Here is a 26126-nt window from a genome sequence, read left to right on the forward strand (position 1 = left end):
ACTCAGAACTGGAGGCCCTTGGTGGTTCATTCAGTTATGGGCACAACTCTACTTCCAGTATCAGATTCCAAACTTTCAAAACTTAGCCAAGAATTCCTTCCCTGACGAGAATGGCAAACCAAATAGATGCACCAGCTATGGCCAAGCCCTATTCAGCCTCCCTAGTAGTAAACTGAACTCAATAGATGCAGCAAAATGGTTAAGAGTTTTCTACAAAGGCCTAGAGAATCCCCACTTTTTTCCATTCACTGAATCTAAAGCCTTTGAAAATCCATCTAAATTCAGGCTGGATAGCTTTGCCGATGACGACAGCACTCCGCATCTATATTCCGTAATGATCCGACCTGGCTTCCTTCCTGTCGGCATAAGCACCTCCAACAGAATCATCAAACCAGGTTATGAAACCTATCAACCAGTCATAGCAGCTCGGCAATTCGTCCTAGGACAAGTCCCTCCCCACTTCCATATTCACCACTTGGTGGAGAGTAGAGCCGATTTACCTGACGGTCTTATCAGTTCAAGATGCTATAACATGTTTGACAACCTCCATATTCCAATACCAGCCGATCTATCCTTTACTCCCTCGTCAATCGGCTTTAACACTTGGTGGGAAATGTGGAAAACTCGTGTATTCAGAAGAGCTTTAGGCCCTCTACTACAGCAAATTGATCCTGAATATGCAATCCCCGAGGAAGAGGTACTGAATCCGTGCTCTTATTCTTTCTAAGCCCTCTCCCATTTCTCTTGGCTAACCTTGTTCACCTTGCTTGCAGCAACAAGATGGCCCAGAGCCCATGACAAATAACGGGGAGCCATTCCACTTTCTCCCAACCGCCCCTGATGTTCTCTTTTGCAAGGGATCACCGCCAATGAAGAAAAGTGATAATGACTGTTCGGCCAGACTCACCCCAGTCGGCCTCTAAGCGGAGACAAACCTCTGGAGGTACTGCCCCCCGAGTCCCAACTAAGAAAAGGAAGATCTTCACGAGACGGGTCATCAAGAAGACAGCACAACCTTCCCCAAGTCATTCAGACTCCAACACCAACCAGGTAATTCATCTTTTTGAAATTTCCTGAATGTTTTTTTTCCTTTTTTATATATGCACATATACTCTAGTTGATTGTAATCCTTTCTCCAGGACGCAGCTGAAGACATCCTTAGCACTGGAAGCCCATCACAAAAGGGAACCGCTATTCATGAATTCAATACTAGAACAACTGAAGTCCAAGAACAGCGAGAACCACCCATCATCTTAGCAGAAATTCGCAGTGAAGAAACTGCAACAGCCGATGTCACTGTTGTTGCCCCAACTGAGCCGATCACACCCGAACCGACCATCACTTCTTCCTCACAACAGGTAACACCGCATGAGCCGATTCTAAATCAGCCGATAACTCTGTTGATATACCTTGCTCCCAAAACTAACCCTGATATCTCCACAGGGCTTCAATATTTTAGATTTGCTCTCCTTTGACCCGGCATCAATGGGTCTGATCGCCACTGGAGCGAAGGTACCACCACCACAGCAGCCGATTGACCTCACGGATCAGCTTCAACACATCAAAATTCTGCTATCTTCTCCAATCAGTACCCTGGTCGATGACTCCAGTGAAATACAAAAAGTCCTCAAGCAGATAGAATCCCAACTCCCAGAGTCACTTCGGGTCAAGCTCTAGCCAGCCGGCCATCCTCCCTTCTTTCGGGCAGAGGTGGAAGCAGCGCAACAGAGGATAGAACTAAGGCATTCTCAAATTCCTCTGAAAGCCGACATCGCTGAAAAGTGCAAGATGCTAAACCAGAAGAAGGCAACTCTGGATGCCAAAGCCGATATCTCAGCAAGTACAAGGTGACTCAGCCTCCTGGAGAAAGAACTGGCAGAACTCGAAGCAAAAGTCCGCACTACACAAAGACTGATCCAAGAGGAGAAAGCCTCGATTGCAAACTCCAAGCAAGAAGCCCAAGAAATAACCGAGCAAATACGGGCAGAGTTTGCAGAAATCAACACCTTGAGTCAACAGATAGTAACGGGCGATGACAAAGATGACGAAGCAATCATAGCAAGAGCCGACGCCATACGTGCAGAAGCCATCCATGCCATAGAAGGATTCCTGAACTAGTAGAATAATTCAGAAAACAGTGAATGTTGCCTGTTAAACTGAAACTCGTATCTATTAAAAACATCTTAAGTCGATGGTTACACAGTGGCTACCTTGCTTCTCATATAATTTTTACTTGCTAGCCAACTCAACGTGTTGGCCTCTCTCACTTTTGTTTTTTTAATGGCCAACTCAACGTGTTGGCCTATCTCAATTTTTTTTACTGGCCAACTCAACGTGTTGGCCTTTTATAATGCAGCTAGATGGATCTCATCGGCTCTTGTTAGTCGCCTTCCCACATGCTCGAAAAATATTTCTTGAGGTGTTGGCTATTGACGGCTACAGGAAACTTGACACCATCTAATTCTTCAAGCATGTACACATTTCCAGGCAGGACCTGATCAACCTTGTACGGTCCATGCCGAGTAGGAGACCACTTACCATACTTTCTGTCTTTAGTTCCCAATGGTAGCACTGCCTCCCAAACTAGATCTCCAACATGGAATTCTTTCGGCTTGACCTTTTTGTTGTATGCACGAGCAACTTTAGCCTTGTTTTCCTTGATCTTCTCAAGTGACCAAAGTCTTAGCTCTGTAAGATCCTCCACATTATCGCTCATCAAGGCTGCATACTCTTCAACTGATAGATCATTCTAAAACTCAACACGCCTTGATCCGGCTGTGACCTCCCATGGCAACACATCATCTTGACCGTAGACCAGATGGTATGGTGATGTCTTGATGGATCCGTGACATGAAATACGATATGCCCACAAAGCCTCTGACAACACCTCATGCCAGCGCCTAGGATATTCATCGATCTTCCTCTTGATTAGCTTGATAAGGCTCTGGTTGGATGCTTCAGCCTGTCCATTAGCCTGGGCATAGTACGGCGATGATCTGATCAGCTTGAACCCCGTGTCATTGGCAAACTTTCTAAATTCCTCCGATATAAAGACCGATCCTCCATCGGTCATAATGGTCTGAGGAATCCCAAATCTATGAATGATGTGCTCTTTAACGAAACTGATCACATCTTTCGATGCCACTGACCTCATGGGAACCGCCTCCACCCATTTTATGAAATAATCCGTGACAGCTAACACCCATTGGTGACCTCTGCTAGATGGTGGGTTAATCTGGCCAATCATATCCATGGCCCAACCCCTGAACGGCCATGGCTTAATGATAGGATTCATTACTGATGCCGGCACCATCTGAATCTTGCCGAATCTCTAACATGCCTGACATCCCTTGTCATATTTAAAGCAATCCTCAAGCATGGTAGGCCAGTAATATCCCGATCATCTAATCAGCCATTTCATCTTATGAGCCGATTGATGAGTACCGCAGGCTCCTTCATGAACCTCATGCAAGAGCCGATTCGACTCCGAAGGCCCCAAACATTTAAGAAGCAGTCCTTCCAAAGTCCTATAGAACATGTCGTCCCCTATCAGAACATACTTCATAGCTTCGAGTCTTATCCTTCTGGGTGCCCCCCGAGCCGAATCCTTCAAATAATTGAAGATATCGGCTCTCCAGTCTCCAGGTTCTAGAAACTGAACCTCTACATCAACCCCATCGGCTGTTTCCTTGTATCCGGAAGCCATCTGTGCCAAGTCATTAGCTTCGCTATTCAAAGTCCTTCGTATCCAGTGGAAATTAATGTACCTAAATTGTGACATCAACTCACGGCACTGCATCCATATCGGAAAAAGAGCCTCGCTCTCACATTTATATTCTTCTGTGAGCTGAGAAATCACCAGTTTCGAATCCCCAAATATTTCCACTGCTTCTGCACCAGCCTCCAGGAGTAATTCCATCCCCTTGCGAATGGCCTCATACTCTACTAAATTATTGGTGCATGGAGTAGCCATCCTGATGGAAAAATAATAAGTCACCCCACGAGGCGATACCAAAAGAATTCCTACGCCGCACCCATCATCACAAGCCGATCCGTCGAAAAACATGGCCCAGGCACGTACAAAAAGTGTGGACACATCAGTGTTGACCCTGTTTGCAATGAGATCCACCAGTGCCTGTCCCTTGACTGCCTTCGCAGGTTGATATCGGATATCGAATTCTGACAACGCAAACATCCATTTTCCTAGTCGGCCTTTTAGAATAGGAGCCGACAGCATATGCTTGATGACATCCGATTTACATATGACTATCGTTTCCGCCGAGAGCAAAATATGTCGAAGCTTTGTACATGTAAAGAATAAACAAAGGCAAAGCTTTTCAATCTCAGGATACCTGGTCTCGGCGTCCAACATGCGCCTGCTGAGGTAGAAGACAACCCTCTCCTGATTGTCATGCTTCTGAATCAGAACCGAGGCGATGGAAGTGTCACCCACGGACAGGTACACGTAGAAAGGCCTGTCCTGTTGAGGCGGAACCAATACTGGAGGCTTCGACAAATATTCCTTGATTTCATCAAGAGCCTGCTGCTATTCTGCCCCCAGTGAAACTCATCCTCGGACTTGATGTTCACCAGACCCATGAACGGCTCGATATGCCCAGACAGATTGGAGATAAATCGTCTGACAAAGTTGATTTTGCCGATGAGCTTCTGTAACTCTTTCTTTGTAGTAGGCAGCTTCATTGCCTTTACCGCTTCTTGACTCTTCAAGCCGATCTCGATTCCTCGCTCATGTACCAGGAATCCTAAGAACTGACCGGCCGATACGCCAAAGGCACATTTCTTCGGGTTCATTTTGAGCCAAAACTTCCGAGTCCACTCCAAAACCTTACGCAAATCTTCCAGATGCCCCCCAGCCGATGTGGACTTGACTATGACATCATCAATGTAGATTTCTACCAGCTTGCCGATGAGATCATGAAAAATGTAATTCATGGCGCATTGAAACGTTGCACCGGCATTTTTCAATCCAAAGATCATAACCAAGTACTCGAACAAGCCGACCGTGCCTGGTACTCTGAACGCGGTCTTGCTTATATCCTCTAGGGCCACGAAGATCTGGTTGTAGCCGGCGTTACCATCCATAAAGCTCAGCATTTTGTGACCAGCAGCGGCGTTGATCAATGTTTCTGCCACGGGCATCGGATATTCGTCCTTTGGCATCGCTCTGTTGAGGTATCTGAAATCCACACAGACTCTCCATCGGCCATCCTTCTTCTGTACATGGACCACACTGGAGATCCATTCTGCATACCTACATGGCCTAAAGAACCATGCGTCCAACAACTTTTGCTCCTCTTTCTTGACCTCCTACAGGACTTCCGCCTTCATCTGCCTTGCTCGTTGTTGAAACAGCCGAAATTCTTTCTTAAGCGGGAGCCGATGTTTGACGATGCTTCTATCCAGACCAGGCATTTTAGTATAATCCCACGCGAAACAATCCCGGTATTCCCTCAATAGTGCTCGGGTCTAGCTTCTTGCTGATAAATGTTGGTCGCGGCTTATCCCCGGGACCGATATCAACTTCCTCCAAATCATCAGCTGATGTAAACCCGTACCCTAACTTGCCGTCGCCTGTAAAATCGACTGTGGACGCAGGCGACTCGTCATCATCTGCCACGTCGACAGCAAATACGGGGAGATGACAAAAGAAAATTTTCGGCCGACCGCTGTAGCGAAAATGGCCTCTCATGCCATATTTCAATATAATATTTTGGCGATTGATGACACACGCAACACTTGAACTAATGTGTTTGCTTAGATGATATACTCAGGCTTTTAGGTTCAAGTGATGACAAAGAGAAGAGAGGCGAAGCTAGGCCCGAAGTGTTTAGCGGACGGGGGTCGAGGGGGAGCCGCCCCTCGCGGGTCTCAGGGCAGCGCCCTGAAACCTAAAAGAAATCAAGTCACCGGTTGAACCGACGCCAAGCAAATTACACACGTCGGTGCATTGACTTGAGCATGTCTGGGAGTTTTAGTATCACTGGTTAAACCGACGTAAGGCAAAATGTACTCATCGGTGCAATGACAGAGATGGCCTGCGGGCTAGGGTTTGGCACCGGATGAACCGACGATAGGAAGTTTGAATACGTCGGTGCAATGGCAGAAGCAGACCAAGAAAAATGCATACATCGGATGAACCGATGATGCACCAGTTAATGGCGTCGGTGCAGTTGTCCAGAGAGTTTGTTTTTCAAGGATCAGAGGACAGTTGCACTCACCGGTTAAACCGACGCTAATATTACATACACCGGTCGATTACGTCGGTTGATTGCCCGTACACGTAACGGCTAGTTTTCAGTGGGCAGTTTAGTATCACCGGTTAAACCGACGATGGCAATTTGGGGAGCATCGGATTAACCGGTGTTAAGCACATTTCTGGCAGCTTTTCTCCAACGGCTATATTTGCTTGTGCTGCCTATATATACCCCCAAGGCCGCACCATTTGAGTGTGCTGGAGTTCAAGGAAGTATACAAGAGCTAAAGATCATCTCCAACCACCATAGAGCTTCATTGTACATCATATAGGCTTAAGCACACTTGTGAGAGTGCTTAGTGCTTGTTTAGGCTTAGTTCTTGAGAGAACTAGCTTGAGAGAAAGTCTTGCTGCGGCAAGCAACTTGTGTACTCGTCGTGTGACCCTCCGACTTGGTGTGGAGTGGCAACGACACTTTGTGCGGGGAAGGAGGCCCCTACTTGGTGTTAAAGCTCCAAGATAGTGAAGACGGTGCCGTGGTGACGCTTCGAGATAGACGGTGGCGGTGACCTCGTCTTTGTGACTTGGCGTCACTTAGCCTTTGCTTGTCGGGAGCCTTGGAGGCGTGGCAAGACGGTGATCAAGCGAAGAGACTCGGCATCCCACTTGTTCTTTGTGAGCAAGTGGCCGTGGACGTAGGGAGGGACTTTGGTGTCCTAACCGAACCACGTTAAATCGTGTGTCTTGGTGTCTTCACGGGAGTTTGCATATCCTCTCCCTTACCGCTTTACTTACCGCATTACGTTTCCGCATTTACTCTTTCTTGCTTACCTTTACTTTCCTAGTTAGTTTGATTAGGATTGTCTATAGGTTGCAAGTCTTTTGGGGTAAGTAGAGGGTAGCATAGATAAACCTTAATCATAACTAGCATGTGTAGGACGTGTTAGGTTTATCTTATGCAATTAGATTGAGCCCTAGGATAGAAAAGCGATTAGCGACCCTATTCACCCCCTCCCCCTCTAGGGTCGGACACCCCGGTGATCCTTACAACCGCACGGGCCGGCCGTCTCTATATTACCCCTCGAAACTGAATGCTCATTAACTAACCAACTGCCAGAGCAGGCTAAAGTCTGTCCGCAATGTAACAGTTTCGACTCTAAACAAGAATTGTCTATTTTTTGGGGCCGGTCGCTGGGACCGGCCTCTCTAAACCTGCTAGGCTCTGTAGCGTGCCAGGATGTATTTATTCGGTGAGGCCAGTGGATAAGACCAGTCTCAATCCAATTTTTGTCGCTTCGATCCGATCACAGTCTTCCAGCGCGATCCCTGAGATCGGCTCTTGCCCTTCCGCGTCCCAGGCGTTCATGTCTGTGAGCGAAACCTCACTGGAGTCATCTGCATAGACCACCTCCACTTCATCGCCATGCCATTGGACCAAACACTGGTGAATCGTGGAAGGAACACAACAATTGGCGTGAATCCAATCCCTTCCTAGCAGCACTGTGTACGTACTCTAGCTGTTGACGATGAAGAATGAGGTTGGGACGGTCTTGCGGCCAACTGTCAACTCCACATTGAGGACGCCCTATGCCTCCGACGGCTGACCATTGAAATCATTGAGCATCACGTTGGTCTTGATAAGATCAGCAGCAGAACAACCCAATCAGCGCAGTACTGAGTACGACATTAGATTGACCGAGGCGCCAGTGTCGTCCAACATCCTGTTCACAGGTTTTCCATCGATGAGGCCCTTGAGATATAATCCCTTCAGGTGCTTGTAGTTTTTCTCCTTGGGATTCTCGAAGATGATCGGCTGTGGGCCAAGATCCAGCTGCGCGACGGCCAATTCCTCCGGTTGGGCGCCCGAAACTCCGACGGGAGCACGAACACCATATTCACATCAGCCGATGGCTTTTCATCGGCTCTTGGCTGCTTGGGGCGCCACTCCCTCCTTGGAGGGCGCCTTTCCACCCTTCGCGGGTGCCTGACTTGCTCCGCGAGATCCGGACACGCTTTCCTCAGTACGTCGAGGTACCTAGCTTCTGCCTCCTCGAGATTGCGTAAGCGCTGCACTCTGCGCTTTTGTGAGAGGCTGAGCCCGTCAGGACACCATTGTTGACAATGATACTTATCTTCCCCTTCTAGCTCAAGATCATCCCTAGATGGCCGCTCAATATGGTCGTCGTGACGTGCTTTGGGCCCCAAGCACTAGAACACCGACGTCTCGCCTAGCTAGCGTCCTCGAGGCCTGCACTCCAAGCAATCATCGATAGTAGGCAATCGGCTCATGCCGGAATTCCAAAAGTACCTGAAGAACGGGCAATGCCAGTGGTCGCGTATAGCCTGGCGCCTCCCCAGCGTCCTCCCTGTGCGGTGCTCATACTCCTCCTCTTCCGATTCATATCGGCGGCGCGACTTGTACTGATGCTGGTATTTTTCCAGAAGCCGATTGGAAGCTGGGAGTTGATTTCGGATGTGACACACTTGTTCTTCAGTAATATGTTGCTGCTCCGGCTCGTCTTCATCCTGGGGCCGTTTGCCAGAAGTGGCCTCTTTCCTCTTCTCGTCACGGCGGCGTGTGGGTCCCGCCATGTTAATCTGGAATGCCATGTTCTGGCCCTCAGGTCCAAAATCCGACAGCTCCACCACGTTAGCTTGTTGGAATGGTTGACTGTCCACTTTCATCGTGTGTTGGGCCAGAATTAATCGGCCTTGCTCGATAGCCGATTGGATCTGCCGATGCAACTCCTTGCAGTCATTCGTGGCATGGGTGAACGAGTGGTGCCACTTGTCGTACAGCCTACCCTATAGCTCTTGTGTCGTTGGCAGCTTGTGATTCTCTGGGAGCTTTAACTGCTTTTCCTTGAGTAGTAAGTCGAATATCTGCTCTGCCTTGGCCACGTCAAAATCGAAGCCCTTCACAAGCCCCTTCTGTTTGACCCACTTGCACGGGACGGGGTTTGCCCCCCGGGTCTACTCTGCCACAGCCACTTCTTGTTCCCCGCTAGAATCATCAGAATCATCTGCTTGGGCCATATTCACATGGCGTTTGAATTTTTCCTGGTACAGCTCAGGGTGATAGTGTTCATACGTCGTGAGCTTCTGTACCATGTGCGCCAGAGAGGTGAATTCCAACTGAAAAGCCAGATCCTTGATCGGCTTAGCGAGCCCCAGAACTGCCAAATTGACTGCCTCCTTTTCTGTGATGCGCGATGAGTAGCATCGGTTCTTAACTTCTCTGAAGCGCTGCACGTACTTCCGACAAACTTTCCCCTCGCTTCTACTTGACTTGGGCGAGGTCGGCAATCCCGGCTTCAGCAGCCTCTGAATGATACTGGGTGTGGAACTGATCTTCCAGCTGCCTCCAAGTCCGGATCGAATCTGGGGGCAGTGACGTATACCACCCAAAGGCTGAACCTGTGAGAGACTGGGAGAAGAAACGGACCCTTAGAGGATCCGACACTGAGATCATCCCGAGCTGCGTTAGGTATCGGCTCACATGCTCGATGGAGCTGGCCCCTTCTGGCCAGCTGAACTTGGTGAACTCCGGGAGCCGATACTTGGGTGGTAACGGGATCAAGTCGTATTCGCTTGGGTACGGCTTGGAATAGACGACCGCCTTTCTCTTGGGCAGGATGCCGAACTGATCCCTTAGTATTGCGCTGATTTGATCCACACTAAGAACTCCTAGGGCCGAGGGTTCAGCACTCGGCCCAGTAGCGTACTTCGCTAGCCATGCCTGTTTCTCCGCATCTGCCCCTGAAGCTCTTGTACCCACCAGATGTCTCGCACGCATTGGACCGATGCTGTCAGGTATGTACACGCACATGTAGCCGTGCGGGATCTCCTTAGGCGGCTCGTTCAGGAACTGGTCCTCCCCGGGATCACTGCCGATCTTGTAGACGACGTAGATCGGTGAACTCTGCGGCCCTGGAGTTGTGAGCGAGTATGGCAATGGCGGCCTAGACTAAAGTGGGGCATCTCCCCTGTGACTCCCCAGGATTGGTCCTGATGGGGAGTACTGGTTCTTGATCACCTCCTAGACGACACGATGTGCCACACGCTCGAGCTCATTCACCAGGCTTTCTGAGTGCCGATGAAGCGTGTGAGCCACCATGTAGTTCATCTCCTGGCGCAGGGCTCTGGTGCACTCCTCTGATGGCACGGACAAGTCAATGTTGTCGAGCGCGCCTTCAGGTGAGAACCCCTTCCACCTGATGCCGTGGTTGCGGGTCCTCTCGAAAGAGCTGATGAGATCGGCTTCGAACTGAGCTTTAACCTCATCATATTTCTACTTGTGTTCTGGAGTCAGCTCTTCATACGTGACAGGTTTGGTGATCGACAGAATCGGTGCTTGGTCCTGAGGTCCTGTCATCTCTGTGGCGGGCGTTGTTGCTGATGAGTGTCCCACCAGGCGTGCCAGAATGTGTTGTCGGTCAAAACCCACCGGCGAGTAGCGACAGGCAACACGAAGAGCCAGGAGGTCGCCGGGGCGCTGGCAGGCACTGCTCCCTCGTCAACGGCCCGCAATCCTGGCACACGCCATGGCATTCTAAGACGCAGGGTGTGCCACCTGACCTATACCCGATCAGGAGGGTGCGAACGTGCCTTTGACGATTTACCTACAAGCACAGACACATGTAAACATTAGTCCGAGCCGTGGTCGGCTCCCCGGGATGACTCTTGCATCGGCTTTAAAGAGCCGATCGAGTCCCGGTGTCAGATTGGATCTGCATATCCAGATGGTAATGGATAAAGCAAATAACTGCAAAAACTGCTTCAATTAAATCTAGCTAATCTAATCCACAACGGTAAAAGCTTCACTGCTAGATCGGAACATCCTACACTTAATTAGGCCTAACGAACATAATAGATAACCAAACCTTAACCAGAAAAGAGGCCTAAGAATAAGCGAAAGTCGATTCCCGGATCAATCCCTATTAAGATCAAGGCAAAGCATCTAATACGTCGCCGGATCATCCAACCCATTTGCAAGGCCTAACCTAGCTGATATTACGCCAATTCTTAAGTATAAGAACAAACCATAACAGATTAGATCTACTAGATAAAAAAGAAGCAGGGTGTTATCTCTACGCGACTAATTCCTATGCAACGAGAATAAGCGTAAGATTAATACATGACCACGCAGAGATGACATGATGTTCGTAGATGCTAAACAACAAAAGCACGATGAATCTACTAAAAATCATGCTACGAATATCAGGATAACTAGCACTACTCGCCATCAAAAATGCTTCAGTACGAGTAATACCAAGGTAAAAGCAAGAACAATGCTACCCTGATCGCAGGAAGCGATCAGAGCAGCATGGCGCTTACTTGGATGAAACCCTAGAATTAGGGGTGGCGGTGCGCCGAGAGTTGTTGTTTGCAAAACGTGATGACGTTCTTCTTTTACAAATATCATAGGGTACATATTTATAGTCTGAAGACTTGACTAACGTGTCCATATCGGACTCTATCTCTAACTCAAACTGAACTAAATCTAAAGATACATGGCCCACATGGCCCAAATGTTCACACAAGAGCCGATTTGCAAGCCTCCTTCAATTTCTTCATTAAGCCCAACTCACTCGCGGCCCATTAATTAACCTGTTAATTTATGGTGATAACAGGCGGTCAAAGGGCTGAAGAGCGCCGGGGCCGTGGTGTCCGATCCGGGTGCGCGGCGACGGGCGGCAGGCGCTTTGGTGGTTTCGGAGCAAAACCGTCACCTACCCAGGAAAGCGGAAAGCTTCAACGACTACTTCAGAAGGCGCCGAGATGGATGGGCTCATGGGCTGGCAACGCTCATGGGCAAGCCAGTTTGATGGTTTGGGCCTCAAAACCATCCCTCGTCATCTCTGGGCTGGCAGAAGCCTGGACAAGATATAACCCTAAAAGTCTCCAGCGACACGTGGTGGACATCGCATGGATGCGTGAGGACTAAGCGACATGCCGAAGCCACAGAGATCGTCGGATGAAGCTGTAGGAGTAGACTTTCCGGTTTTGTAAAATACGAAGGGTTAAGTGGTCCTTAGACCATGGGTTAGGCGAGGGCTATAAATATGAGAGGGGGCTGCCATACCCCTTCACCTCTCCCACTTGGATTAGCCCTAGACCTAGAGTTAATTTTCAGCCAAGTGCAAATTGTCATGAGAGGCTAGGTTAGAGTGAGTTGAGAGGTAATCATCATTAGTGGGTAGGTTGTTAGGGAGGTAGGCTAAAAAACTCTCTTGTAATCTATTCTCTTGGAAGTAATCAAAGCTTTTCCTTGTGCTAATTGCGTCCTTGAGTAGATCCCTCCTCCTCCCTCTCTTGTTCCTCCCGGTTTGGTCTCAATCTCTTGGCTTTTCATGTGTTTGTGTTTGCCAATGGATTGGACACTTTGATTCTCTTCATACTGTGCCTTAAACTCCATACGATTCTTCGAATCATCCCTTGAGTATGCTAGCAGATTGAATCATGCGTTTTGTTTGTTCTTGAGCTCTCATCCCTAATTCGCTTGACCAGTTGAATTCGCGAGGTTGGGTGAATCCTTGTGTGGTTTTCCTTTTGGGATAGCCTACTCATGCTTTCAATTGCGTGTCCTATGAGTAGGGTTGAGGATGGGGCTCGATTGATCGCTTTTTGATCCATGCATTTTGCCCTCGGTCCGCCTGTGTTCATCAGGTCGGACTGCTCGACCCATAGGATCGGACAGTCCGGTCTGGTGGCGCGTGGCGGCGCTGAGCTGCGCAGCGCTAGGGTTTACTGTGCTTTGTCCGACCCACTGTCGAGTCACAAGTCGGACAGTCCGACCCTGTGCTCATCCTGTGACAGTTCGGGAAGGACCCTCTTGGGTTTGTTTGTCCGACCCAGTGGATCGGACAGTCCGACCCACTGTGGTGCGGTGCGCTGTGTGCCTTGGCGTCTGGATCTGTCCGACCCGTTCATTTTTAAACTAGTCGGACTGTCCGACCCATAGTGCATTTCTGCGCTGTGTGGTTTCCCTGGTAAAGAGGACCGGACTGTCCGACCATTTTGTCCAGACTGTCCGACCCACTCTGCTAGGGCGCTGAGTTCTTACTTGCACCTTTTCTCTTGGTGTTTTGAAGTGAGGCTCTTTCGTGTGAGTTTCCGCTGTGTTTTGCTAAGTGTGTAGCCTCCCAGTGGCCAACACTTAGTTCTGTTTTAGAGGGGTTTGTTTTTGGGTGTGCTTTTTATGGTTTCGACCATTCACACCCCCTCTGGTCACTAGTAAAGATCCAACAATGTGGAAAGTCGATGCGGTGATATGATTCTTGAGCCTCGTCTGATTATGGGAACGCCACTGGGGTCGAGGTTGACCTTCGAAACATCATCCTTATCGCTTGTATCACCAAACACGAACTTTGTAGTGTCGCCTATAATCGTGGAAATGACGGGTAATCCTTTTCTGATGCTGCTTCTACAGTCTTTATCATGATGAAGGCCTAGTCTTCCAATGTTGTTGTAGAAGTTGATGATGCCTCTTTCGGGGTTGATGTGGGATGCTTTCCCTTCGTCTATAGCGAACTCTCAAACCATGACTAAGAATAGGTATGCAGCGGTTAACTCTTGGTTGAGGTTCCTTCTTAACTCTTCTTGCCTTGGGGAAGACTTCATTGTGTGCGTCGATGCGTACATTGGAGTTCATTGGGGAAAATCCTTCTGCTCGGGCGATGATGGTTCGACAATCTTCCTGAAGGCTTCTAGCACTGCTGAGGCTCACATAGCATTCTCGTAGTTAGGCCTATATAATCCTATCGAACAAGTGCATAGGTGTAAGGCTGTACCAGCAAGGGTTGACTTGCTCTTTAGGCTTGACGAATCCTTTCGGCAGAATAATGATGTGTCGTAGATGTCAGAATTGAGGTCATGTTTTTGGAGTACCCTTCAGCTTTGTCCTTCTTCGGATCCTCTCCTTGTGATGGCTTTGTTGAAGTCAACAGGGCTTAGGTAGCGGCGATTTGGCTCCAAACATTTATGAACAGTATGTGTCCAAGTCATAGCTACGAGCTCAAGAAAACCTATTAGAGGATGAGCCCACCCAGTATTTTGGTCACCATTTCTTCACCTTTCTTCCCTAACATATGCAGTTTGCAATTAGATTTTGGAGGGTCAATGGGTGGACTATATAGAACGACTGAATATGGAAGTCATGCGTAACGCTAGACCCTGCATTGTTGGTATAGTAAATGCTTGCTAGTTCTGCTTCTAAAGGTCCGAGAACTCCAATTATTCAACTACCAAAATTTGTCCAGATTTCAAATTTTGTGTTAATCCTGCTATAGCTCATCGCGGAAATCATTTTAGGCTGAGAGAAAAACACCAAAGTAGTTCACTTTGAAGTTTCCTACAATATTCGTATAGAACGTTCCTACCAATTGTGAGTTAATAATGGGTGAAACCTCAGGTTACTAAGAGGTGGTCCAAGCTGTCCAGATTTGAGTCCCGTTTTGGTTTTTGAATTTTGATCTAGTTAGAAGCATTTTAAAGAGATGGTCAAAACATAAAAGTTGTTGTAAACTTCAGGTACCACAACTTTGGTTTAAGGAGGTTTAGCTGGTTCTGTTTAGATCGAGTCCAGAACTTTGATCTATAAACTTAGCACTCGCTGTCCCGATTTCAAATTTTTAACTTAAAGTGGCTGTAAGTCAGTTCTAAGAGCATTTTTGCAAAAAGATCATTATATAAAACTTGTTGGATATGTTACTATTTACAACTTTTGTATATAAAGCTTTTACTAAAACTGTCGTGGTTTCGGAAACCGGGGCGACACACACAGCAGATTTGTTTTGGTTCGGCGGGGGGCTAGCGCGGGGCGTGCTCCGAATGGTGAGCATGATGGCTCCAAGAGAGAAAGAGAGGGTTTATACTGGTTTGGGAGGAGTCTCCCTACGTCCAGTGTAGTATTGTTCTTGTATTGGCCAAGCAGCCTTGTGGCTTGCGACGTGTTACAATGAGTGCGGGTGTGAAGAAATGGGGATCCTCCTCTCTTCTAGAGTCTCCCTCCCTTTTATAGCTCAAGGGGGGACTTTACAGTGGTGCACGAGGGGTTGCCCTGCTTGCCTTCTGAGGGTCTGTTGGTGTCCTAGTGGTCCCCGGGTCTTGGCAGTCCCTGGATTGTCGCCCACGCCTTCCGCACGTACGGTCGTGACCCCCTCTCCTTGGGTCCTGTAGCTTCACATGTCCCTGTAGCAATACCTAAGCGTGGTGACGCCGACGGGGCCTATTGTACTCGTGGCAGGGTCTTCTCCTCACTGGGGTCAAATGGTTGTACGTTGAGTCCACCCCATCCCGGCCCTCTGACGAGGCGAGACTGTCCTGCACAGTGCCCCCATGGGCAAGTCAATCGTGGGTTAGGTAGCCGCGTGCTCATCCGCAGCGTGCAGGCCATGATGGCCTCCTCGTTTTCCCCCGCTGCGGGTATAGGCGTGCGCCTGCCCCCCGCACGGGAGGTTGTGGTGGGGCCCCTCCATCCTCTGGGCTAGAGTGCTGGCCTCCGCCACGCCCGACCCTTCCCGGGTCGTGAGGCGGCTTCCCTCCGTCCCGTCAGACCGTATGGACCGCCGTCTGTGGGCCTTGGCCTGCTGCTACCCCTGACGGGTCGTTGCTCATGCGCCTTGGCCGGCTGCCCTTCTTGATGGGCTGCTGGCAAGCTGTGGGCCGCTTTTCCACGGGGGGATATTATATCCCCCGACAGTAGCCCAAGAGCCTTCGGCCAATTTTTGTTCAATTGGGTGGAGGCTGTGCTCTGATCCTCCCTTCGGGGCGCGCAAGCGCATCCATAGGATGTAGCCCCCGAGTGATTTCAATGGGAATCGCTTGGGGGCTTCTGATTTTGAGTCTGCAACACTCGCGTTGCCCCTGCGGTTTTAGGTGTGAGCCTGATTTTACGTCGGAGCTTTGCGACAGGTTGGTTTTGTGTCGGAACCTGGCATTGAGCTTGTTTTTTGCCTAAGCTGGGCGATGTGCTCATTTTACGCTGGAGCTAGGTGGGGAACTCGTTTTACGTTGGAGCTAGGCGGGGAACTCATTTTACGCCGGAGCTAGGCGGGGAACTCATTTTACGCCGGAGCTAGGCGGGGAACTCGTTTTACGCCGGAGCTAGGCAGGGAATTCATTTTACGCCGGAGCTAGGCGGGGAACTCGTTTTACGCCGGAGCTAGACGGGATCCCCCGAGCGACCTCGATGTGGCTTTTGCGCGTTCCCCCCTCGGAAGACCTGGTGCGGTCTTTTGAGGGTTGGGTCGACCATCACTAACCGGTACGGCGCGAGTGTGGTGACCGTCAAGTTTCTAACGGGCTCGAGCTCGCCGTAGCCTCCCACGGTGGCGCACCCGCCCGTCGCTCCTCCCCGGCGGGACGTAGCCGTCCGCACCGTCCATCTCCTCCCCGGCGAGCGGAGCCACCCACTCTCCTCCCACCCCCGGCGAGGCACCGCCGCCCGGGTAGCCCTCCTCCTCCCCCGGCTTGACACAGCCGCGCGCGCGGGCGGCCTCCTCCCCCGGCAGCCCGCCTCATCCCCGGTCTGGCGCAACTGCCTGTGTGTGCTGCCTCCTCCCTGGCGAGGCGCAGCGGCGCGCGCCATCCGTCTTCTCCCCGACGCGGCGGATCTAGGGGAGGAGGTGGGTGCGACGCGCAGGCAACCTCCTCCCCCGGCAACCCACCTACGCTCGTGGGAGAGGGAAAACATGGGTGACAGGGGATGACATGTGGGACCCAGGGGTAAAATCGTCTTTTCCCTCTAGCATTGGATGGAAAAGTTAACAGAATGGATGGAAATGTCAAGAAAGGAAGTGTGCAAAATTTTAAGGCCAAAGAAGGGACCAAAAATTTTTTTTGGGCCAATGAAGGAACCAACAAAATTTTTTGGGCCAAGAAAGTAAATTTCTCTTTCCTGAGAGTTTATCTGACCGTGCTGCTGCTTCGCCAAGTTCATATGACCATGCATGGAAGTGGACCAATGGGAGTGCTAGGAGAGCACCGAATCGATGATGTGGCATGGGTGTGTTTCTTTTGTGAGGGGTATAGTGAACACCACCACATGTTGTGGGACCATAAGGCTAAGGCCATCAGCTAGGGTAAAAATACATTTATCCACTATTCCAACTACCCCTCTTTCTGTGAACAATATCACTACAATGTCATTTTGTATTATACCCGACCTTTTACCCAGACTGCTGGACTCGGTCTAACAATTTACAGGAGAGGTGCTCCTGTGATCCGCTCCTGCACTACGTTTCCAGTGGCGGCCAATAAGGTGAGCTGCCCCAACAAATTATATGGGTCGGTGGATATTAATTGGGTGAGACCCTGACAGGAGCAGTGGATGGAACCAACCGCTCCTCTAAATAGAATAGCAGGAGCGGTTGGTGATGTGCACTGCTCTTGCTAAAGGGCAGTTAGTAAAAGCGGTGCACGGCACCAACTGCACCTGCTAATTGCTCTCAGCAAGATCGGTGCATGGCACCAACCGCTCCTACTATTAGTGCACCACTCTTGCTAAGCTTGCAGCAGTAGCGGTGCACCTCGTGGGGCCCGTTCTGAGCACAAAAGCAGCAACTCGTTATTGGAGCCGCTCCTAATGTGAATTGGGAGATGCTCGTACATTGGACTTTTGGAGTAGTGTTAGGGAGTGAAGCATCTGCTCGAAGAATAGACCAGCGTCCTGAAAGCAAATTTAAAGGATCAAAGCATCTCATGAACAAACAACTCCCGGAGCAAAGCATCTATCGGCTGCAGCAACACCTGTCCCCTCTCAGTTCTATTTCCTCTGCATGCAAGAAGGACAATAGGAACTTGGAAAATTGAAGTTTGGTCGGTTGTATTTCGAGATGGCCGAGCACTTGAAAATCCAAGTTCGAGATCCTTTAGTTTTTTCATGTTTTATACATGTTGAACGTCCATTGGGTGGTTGAATTTTTAGGTGTAACCTATTCAACCCCTAGTCTATTTTCAGTTTCTTAGCAAGCTTTATGAAAAAATAATTTATTTTGCAATAACTGAACATCGATAGTTTTGAAGACTTGACGCAAAAAATAGATTTGGTGGGCCTCTAGATTTTTATCATTTTATTTACATATTTTCAAAATCCTCAAAATTCAAACACATTTTAAACCTGATTCATAGTTGGTTTTCCTTTTTTTTTCCTTACTGTAGAACCAAAATAAACTAACGCAGCTGTATATATATAATATGTCGTGGGCGGCCAGGTTAACATGCAGCGCAGACAATGGGGGCGGCGCTGTCGCAGCAGGAGGCGTTGTCCGACTCGTCGAGCGCTGGAGACGAGTCGGAGAGGTTGGTGGTTCCGCACAAATTCGATGAAATCATTGCGCATGGGACCACAGCCACTGCAGATGAACTGGAGGATCAGATGTACGGCTCGGGGATCTACCTTGCTGGGAAAACAAAGGTGGGTAGGTTTCGTTTCGTTTCAGCCATGAACTCTATTCATGCTTGTTCTTTTGAGCTTTGAGCCACGGATCGATGCAGAAGTACTGGATCGATGAGAAGACCAGGTGCAACTGTTTCATGCTTTTCCCTAGAGCACTGTCCATAACTCATTCCGAGAGCAAGCAATACTGGAGATGGCATCCCCTGGAAGAAACAAGGTACCAATTATCTTGACATGAATGCTCAGTAGTTCAACACTTCCTGGCTGTACAGTACAGTGACCGGTTCTTTTGCTCTGTCCCTGAATCTGACATGTTAAAACCAGCGGCACCGAGGTCGAGGTTGCGACTCTGCTGGATGTATGCTGGCTGGAAATCCACGGGAGGCTGGAGCTGTCCCACCTCACACCAGGAGTCGACTACAACGTCGTCTTCGAAGTGATGCTCACCGAGCCGGCGTGGGGATGGTATACACCAATGAACCTCTGGATCAAGTTCCCCGATGGGACGGTGCAGCAGCGCGTGGAGAAGCTGCAGGAGAAGCCAAAGGACCAGTGGATGGAGCTCAAGGCTGGGCAGCTCAAGACGCATGTGGGGCAGAACGGGGAGTTGGACATGGCTCTGTTTGAGTACCATGTTGGGAATTGGAAGTCTGGGCTCACCATCAAGGGCGTCAAGATTGTCCCAACGGAGTGACCCATTACATTTGTTTGCGGATGATCGATCACTAGTTTTCTCCTATCAGGCATGCTTAATAAGAGTAAAATCCATCTCTAGTCCCTAAACTTGTCTCGGTGTGTCAACCCGGTCCCAAAGTGACCACTCCGATCCCTAAACTTGTCTTAGCGTGTCAATCTGGTCCTTGAAGTCTCGAAGTGACCATCCCGGTCCATAAACTTGTCTTGGTATGTCAATCCGGTCCCTAAAGCCTCAAAGTGACCATTCCATTAGCTGACGTGGCACATGGACTCCATCCCCCTTTGAGACTTTAGGGACTGGATTGACACACCAAGACAAGTTTAGGGACCGGGATGGTCACTTTAAGACTTTAGGAACCGGGTTGACACGCCAAGAGAAGTTTAGGGAACGGAGTGGTCACTTTGAAACTTTAGAAACTGGGTTGACACACCATGACAAGTTTAGGGACCGAAGATGGATTTTACTCATTTTTTCCATAACCTTAACTATTTATTTTATTTAAAGAATTTCGTAAAATCATTTATTCTGCTGTGATTTGTTTTTACTATCAAAGTCGGTTTGAGCATTACGTGTATTTCTACATGTTTAAGTAAATTTTTTTTAAGACGAATGGTCAAAATTATAGATAAAAAGTCATCGTCATGTACATTTGTGAGCTGATGGAGCACGTGAAATATGGAATTTTAGTGGCCAAAGAAAAAAATGTTCTGTACTAAGAAAAGTCCAAGTGCTTCTGTGCCTCCCGTTTGTTCATTCATTCAGCCCTTTCTGCAATCTGTCATCAATTATTCCATTCGGTGCTGCGAAAGGTCAACCAGCCAACCACCACAGCACCATCTTGAAAGTTGAAACGTGATTGCCAAAATTCCATCCAAATTTGTGTTATTGCTAAAATTCCATCCAAATTTGTGGTATTGCCAAAATAGCATCTTGCTTCTATGACATATGCTCGGACTAGGGTTCACATGTTATACACACAACCGATGCTATCTACTTCCTCCATTCCAAATTGTAGATCGTTTCACTTTTTTGACTCCAAGTTTGCTCTATTCGTCTTATTTAAAAAATTTATGAAAATATGCAAATATTCACATCATGCTTAACTAAATCAACGTGAAAATAAATAACAATTACGATTTTTCAATAAGATGAGCGAGTCAAAGTTGGTCTAAAAAATGTCAAACGATCTAAAACGGAGGGAGTGATAAAAATATTAGTTAAAGTTATATTTTAAAAAAGCATATTTTTGTCTCAAAAATCATCAACTTGCCGGACTAGAGCAACGCGTGGGCTTTGAAAGGCACTTTTTAGCAGCTAGATAGTTTATGTAATTAAACTAGGTGAATTCCCCGCACGTTGTCGTGGGAATTTGAGGATAATTTTAGATGAGCATTCGATGATTAATTAATAAAGAAGCAAAGGAGCAAGTATATTGTAAGTTGAGGCTTATTACATTAAGTATATAAATTGCATGTGTAGTAGGTAAATAATATTATTTTATTTTATTTTGTCGTTGGAGCTTTTTGACCAACGATAGCATTGTGGTATGATTTTCCTCCTTTGAGGTATGAAATATTTGTAGTGTTATTCATAGGTGGCAATTGCTTAGTGATATATGTACATATACCGATATTCGCCTATTATAGTTATGCAAACTTCTTGGTTTATACAATTTAGTAGTTATTGTATGCATGTATGTATCAAAGGTTATGAAAATGATTGTACGAAAATATAGATGGGATGTGAAGATAAAAATGAAACATGAAGTTTGTTTGACAATGAAGAATAATATTATACAAGTGTATGCCATGTGAAATGAAAGCTTAGGATGCATGAAGCCACAAAAAATTGATTAAAGATATAAATTAAGGTCTTAGTGGATGGTGACATGGCATGCAAGCTAGTGGGTTTTTTATATGATGTGGCTAGCTTGCATCACTGCTGGAGAATGTCACATTGGTACCAGCATGTTAGTGCCGGTCAAAATGGAGCCGGCACTAACGTGCCTGTACAGTACAAGGCGGGCACGTTAGTGCCGGCTAGAAACCCCAGCCGGCACTAACGTGCCATCCCCCAACGGTTAGCACCGCTGCCACAACGGTCAAAAGACACGTTAGTGCCGGTTAGGAATTCTAGCCGGCACTAACTTGGTCAATTGCAAGTTAGTGCCGGCTGGTAGCTCTAGCCGGCACTAAAAGTCCACACTTAGTGCCGGCTAAAGCCACCAGCCGGCACTAAATTGTCCCGTATATACAGGCACTCCTTCCCCAGCCCGACCATTTCATTTGGCCGAGCTCCTCCTCTCTCTCATGGCGTGTTAGAGGGGAGGTGCTGCCCATTTTCCTCCAAATTTGTGAGGATTTCACCCATCCAAATGCACCAAAGGTTAGTAGCTTCTTCCACTCTTCTTTCACGGTGTTTATTCTTTGTTTCATGCTTTCTAGATAAAGAAAATAGTGATTTTAAGGTCGAGAAAAAATGAGCATAATTTTCCGATTTGTTCATTAATTTGAGCAAAATAGAATTGATTTGTTACTTTTTAGAGAAGGTTTTCTAGATAGTTTGACTATGACACATTTAGAGTAATTTTTTTGAATTATTTCACGGTGACATGTGTATATGTTATTATGCAAAGTTTTAAGGATTTTAAGGATGAGGGAAAATGAGCATGATTTATTAATTTGTTCATTAATTTGAGCAAGGTAGAATTGATTTGTTGCTTTTTAGAGAATGATTACTATATAGTTTGACTATCACACATTTAGAATGATTTTTTTGAATTATTTCATGGTGACATGTGTATATGTTATTGTGCCAATTTATTTTGCTATTTAGTTTAAATTTACTAGATAGGTGGCCTATGACACATTTACATTTTTTTGAATTACTTCATAGTAACCTATTTTTAGGGATAATAAGCATGATTTTTTTTTAATTTGTACAGATGGACCGGCAATGAATGCACGGAAGCCGGAGCACCTCAGTGTGGATTCAGGGTTTAGATTCTTTTCTCAAGGCGGTAATGGCAAATAGGTCGCCAAAGGGTTTAATGTGTTGTCCATGCAGCGTTTGCCAAAATAAAAAGGAATTCCGAAAAAAAGATACTCTATGGAATCACCTGGCCTTGAATGGTTTCATGAGTAACTATAGCCTTTGGACTAAGCACGGCGAAGTTGGAGTTATGATGAAAGATAATGAAAAAGATGACGATGGTGATAACAATCTTCCAGATTGGGCATGGGTTTATGAAGCAGGTGGCTTTCAAGATGAACCAATGGACGAGGGTGAAGCAAATGTTGCACAAGAGGAGCCACCTGACGAGCTAGGTCAGGCGTTGCTTGATGCACAGAAAGACAGTGAAACTGTGAAGGAGGCATTAAAGTTCGAGAAGATGTTGGAGGATCACAAAAGGCTGTTGTTCCCTAGTTGCAAACCAGAGCAGAAGAACTTGGGTACCACGCTAGAGATGCTGAAATGGAAGGCAACTAATGGTGTCACCGATAAGGGATTTGGTGAGCTATTAAAGATTGTAAAGAACATGCTTCCTGAGGGTAATGAACTGCCGTCAACAACATACGGAACTAAAAATATGGTTTGCCCTCTTGGATTGGACGTGCAGAAGATTCACGCATGTCCTAACGACTGCATCCTGTATCGCGGCGAATACGAGAACTTGGAAGCTTGTCCTGTTTGTAGCGCATAGCGGTATAAGATCAGGCGAGATGATCCAGGTGATGTTGATGGGCAGCCGGTAAAGAAGAGAGTTCCCGCAAAGTTGGTGTGGTACTTCCCTATAATACCATGTCTGAAGCGCTTTTTCAAAAACAAGCATAATGCTAAGTTGATACGGTGGCACAAAGAAGACCGTAAGGAGGATCACATGATCAGACACCCAGTAGATGGGTCCCAGTGGAGAAACCTTAACTGAGAGTATCCTTAATTTGACAACGACCCAAGGAATATAAGATTTGCTCTAAGTGCGGATGGAATGAATCCGTATGGTGAGTTTGGCAGCGCTCGTAGTACATGGCACGTGACCCTATGTATGTTCAACCTTCCTCCTTGGTTGTGCCCGAAGCGTAAGTTCATCATGATGCCGGTGCTTATAGAAGGGCCAAAAGAACCTGGCAACGATATTAATGTGTTCCTGCAACCCTTGATGGATGATCTCTTACTGCTCTGGAAAGAAGAAGGTGTACATGTGTGGGATGAGTATAAACAGGAATCTTTCAACCTCCGAGCTTTGCTTTTTGTATGCATCAATGATTGGCCTGCACTTGCAAAACTTTCGGGACAGTCGAACATGGGATACATGGCCTGCACCCACTGTTATGATGAAACCGATAACATTTATTTGAAACACTGTAAGAAGTGCGTATACATGGGCCATCGCCGATTCCTTCCTACCGATCACCCCCTAAGAACTGAAGGGAAGCATTTCAAAGGAGAGCCCGAAACTCGTCCTAAGCCTCTGTTCCGTAATGGAAAGCGTGTGTTCTCGATGATCAAGGATGTGAAGGTAGTATTTGGAAAGGGTCCCAGTAGCCAACCTGTTCCGAAGGATGACCAGGGACATGTTCCAATGTGGAAGAAGAAGTCTATATTGTGGAACCTACCTTATTGGCAAGTCTTATAGGTTCGCAACGCAATTGATGTGATGCATCTGTCGAAGAATCTTTGCGTCAACCTACTATGCTTTTCTGGGAGTGTATGGTAAGTCAAAAGACACATTGGAAGCAAGGCGCGACATGTGGATGCTAGCTGGACGACAAGGCTTGCAACCCGAGAAGAGAGACAAAGGACGCCACTATTTTAAACCTGCCAGCTATAATCTGAGCAAAGAGGAGAAGGAAAGTATGTTCGATTGTTTGAACAGTATCAAGGTCCCGTCTGTGTACTCCTCAAATATACAGGGCATAATAAATGTGAAAGAGAAGAAAATCCAAAACTTGAAGTCCCATGATTGCCACGTTCTGATGACACAATTACTTCCGGTTATACTGAGGGGTGTTATACCGGAAAATGTGAGATTGGCAGTTGTAAAGCTTTGTGCGTTCATGAATGAAATTTCACAGAAAGCAATTAATCCAAATAATCTAATAAAGCTGCAGAAAGAGATTGTCGAATGTCTTGTCAGCTTCGAGATGGTCTTCCCACCTTCCTTCTTCAATATTATGACACACCTTCTAGTTCATATTATGACAGAAATAACTATCCTGGGTCCTGTTTTTTTACACAATATGTTCCCTTTCGAGAGGTTCATGGCAGTATTGAAGAAGTACGTGCGTAAACGTTCTCGCCCAGAAGGATGCATTACTAAGGGCTATGGAACAGAGGAGGTCATTGAGTTTTGCGTTGACTATCTTCCTGATCTCAATCCGATTGGGCTCCCCGTGTCACACCATGAGGGGCGACTAAAGGGAAAAGGCACACTAGGAAAGAAATGTAATGTGAACATCCCTTGTAGTGAATTCAGTCAAGCAAACTTCACGGTTCTTCAGAATTCATCCAAGGTGGCTCCATATATTGATGAGCACATGAATATTATACAGTCTGAAAATCCAAAGAAGAATCTTACTTGGATTACACGCCAACATATAAAAACTTTTGATGGCTGGTTCAGACGAAAATTATTGGGCAACAACACAGTTGATCAAGAACTTCAATGGCTGGCTAGGGGACCATCAATCACTATCCAGCAATACCAAGGGTAAGAAATCAATGGGTATACATTTTATACGAGAGCTCAAGACAAAAAAAGCACCAACCAAAACAGTGGTGTTCGTATGTGTAGGATCAAGAACACCGACTAGAGGGGGGGGGTGAATAGGCGGTTTAAAAACTAAAACCAATACCACTAGAGAAATTTAATTAGTAACAAAGGAAAGCCCTATGTCAAGCTATTACTATCTCTAGATGGGTTTGCAACCTAGGGTGACAAGACACAATTCAAGCTCTAGTAAAGAAAATTGCTCAAAGTAAATGCAAGTATTAAAGAGAGCAAGAGTAGTAACCAAGCTTGACACAAGAAATTATCCCGTGGTGTCGATGACTTGCCGGTCACCCCTAATCCACGTTGAGGTGGATTCCAAGAATCAACCGCTCCTCTATCAAGAACCTCTTGATCTTGAGCCGGCTTGAATCAAGGAACCGCTCCACACCTCGATTCCACTAGAGTTGCTCTTCACCACTCCGGTGAGGTGAGCACAAGACCTCTCACAACCGAAATCGGGGCTCCTCAACAATCTCCTTGGAGGTGCTCCACGAAATCCACTTCTCCAAGCCGTCTAGGGAGCGGCAACTCCCAAGAGTAACAAGTTGATGACGCTTGCTTGAAGTATCCCTAATGCCACAAAGCTCAAACTCTTGATGCAATGCACTAGGAAGCTCTCACACTCTCAAAAAATGCAATCTCTAAGCAAGTGTGTGTGAGAGAGGGATGCCTTAGCTCTAATATGTCAAGAATGCAATCCAAATGGCCAAGAGATGCACCCAATGGCCGGGCATTGGGTATATATAGACATCCCTCCAAAAACTAGCCGTTACACTCTTTTCTGCGAAATCGCGGACCGTCCGCGGTTCAAAAACCGGACTGTCCGCCGTTATAAACCAGTGAGTCAGAGTGCATTTAATGCATGTCAGAACTAGCCGTTAACCCCTGGCGGACCGTCCGCGCCCTGGTGGCGGACCGTCCGCAGTTAAGAGTTCCAACCTACCAGAGACTAACATCGTCTCTGGAACATTTTGAGATTTAGCCTGCGGACCGTCCGCGCCTCAGTAGCGGACCGTCCGCAGTTAAACTTTTCAGCCCAAAC

At 47.4% G+C, this 26126-nt stretch overlaps 1 protein-coding gene across 1 annotated transcript; it reads left to right on the top strand.

Moving 5' to 3' along the window:
- Positions 1 to 18406: 18406 nt before the first annotated feature.
- On the top strand, positions 18407 to 19885 carry LOC120666531 (lectin-like). The gene is made up of 3 exons (XM_039946393.1): positions 18407 to 18632; positions 18713 to 18831; positions 18939 to 19885. The coding sequence occupies exons 1-3, from the start codon at positions 18450 to 18452 to the stop codon at positions 19306 to 19308; spliced, it is 672 nt and encodes a 223-aa protein (XP_039802327.1). The 5' UTR covers positions 18407 to 18449; the 3' UTR covers positions 19309 to 19885.
- Positions 19886 to 26126: the final 6241 nt, after the last annotated feature.

The sequence above is a fragment of the Panicum virgatum genome, chromosome 3N (assembly GCF_016808335.1).
Source record: "Panicum virgatum strain AP13 chromosome 3N, P.virgatum_v5, whole genome shotgun sequence".
NCBI lineage: Eukaryota > Viridiplantae > Streptophyta > Magnoliopsida > Poales > Poaceae > Panicum > Panicum virgatum.

Excerpts from the sequence above, each read along its gene's own strand:
- LOC120666531 (XM_039946393.1), top strand. The coding sequence starts at position 18,450 with ATGGGGGCGGCGCTGTCGCAGCAGGAGGCGTTGTCCGACTCGTCGAGC. Across the intron at positions 18,633-18,712 it reads ACCTTGCTGGGAAAACAAAG|AAGTACTGGATCGATGAGAA; the intron begins GTGGGTAGGTTT and ends GGATCGATGCAG. Across the intron at positions 18,832-18,938 it reads CATCCCCTGGAAGAAACAAG|CGGCACCGAGGTCGAGGTTG; the intron begins GTACCAATTATC and ends TGTTAAAACCAG.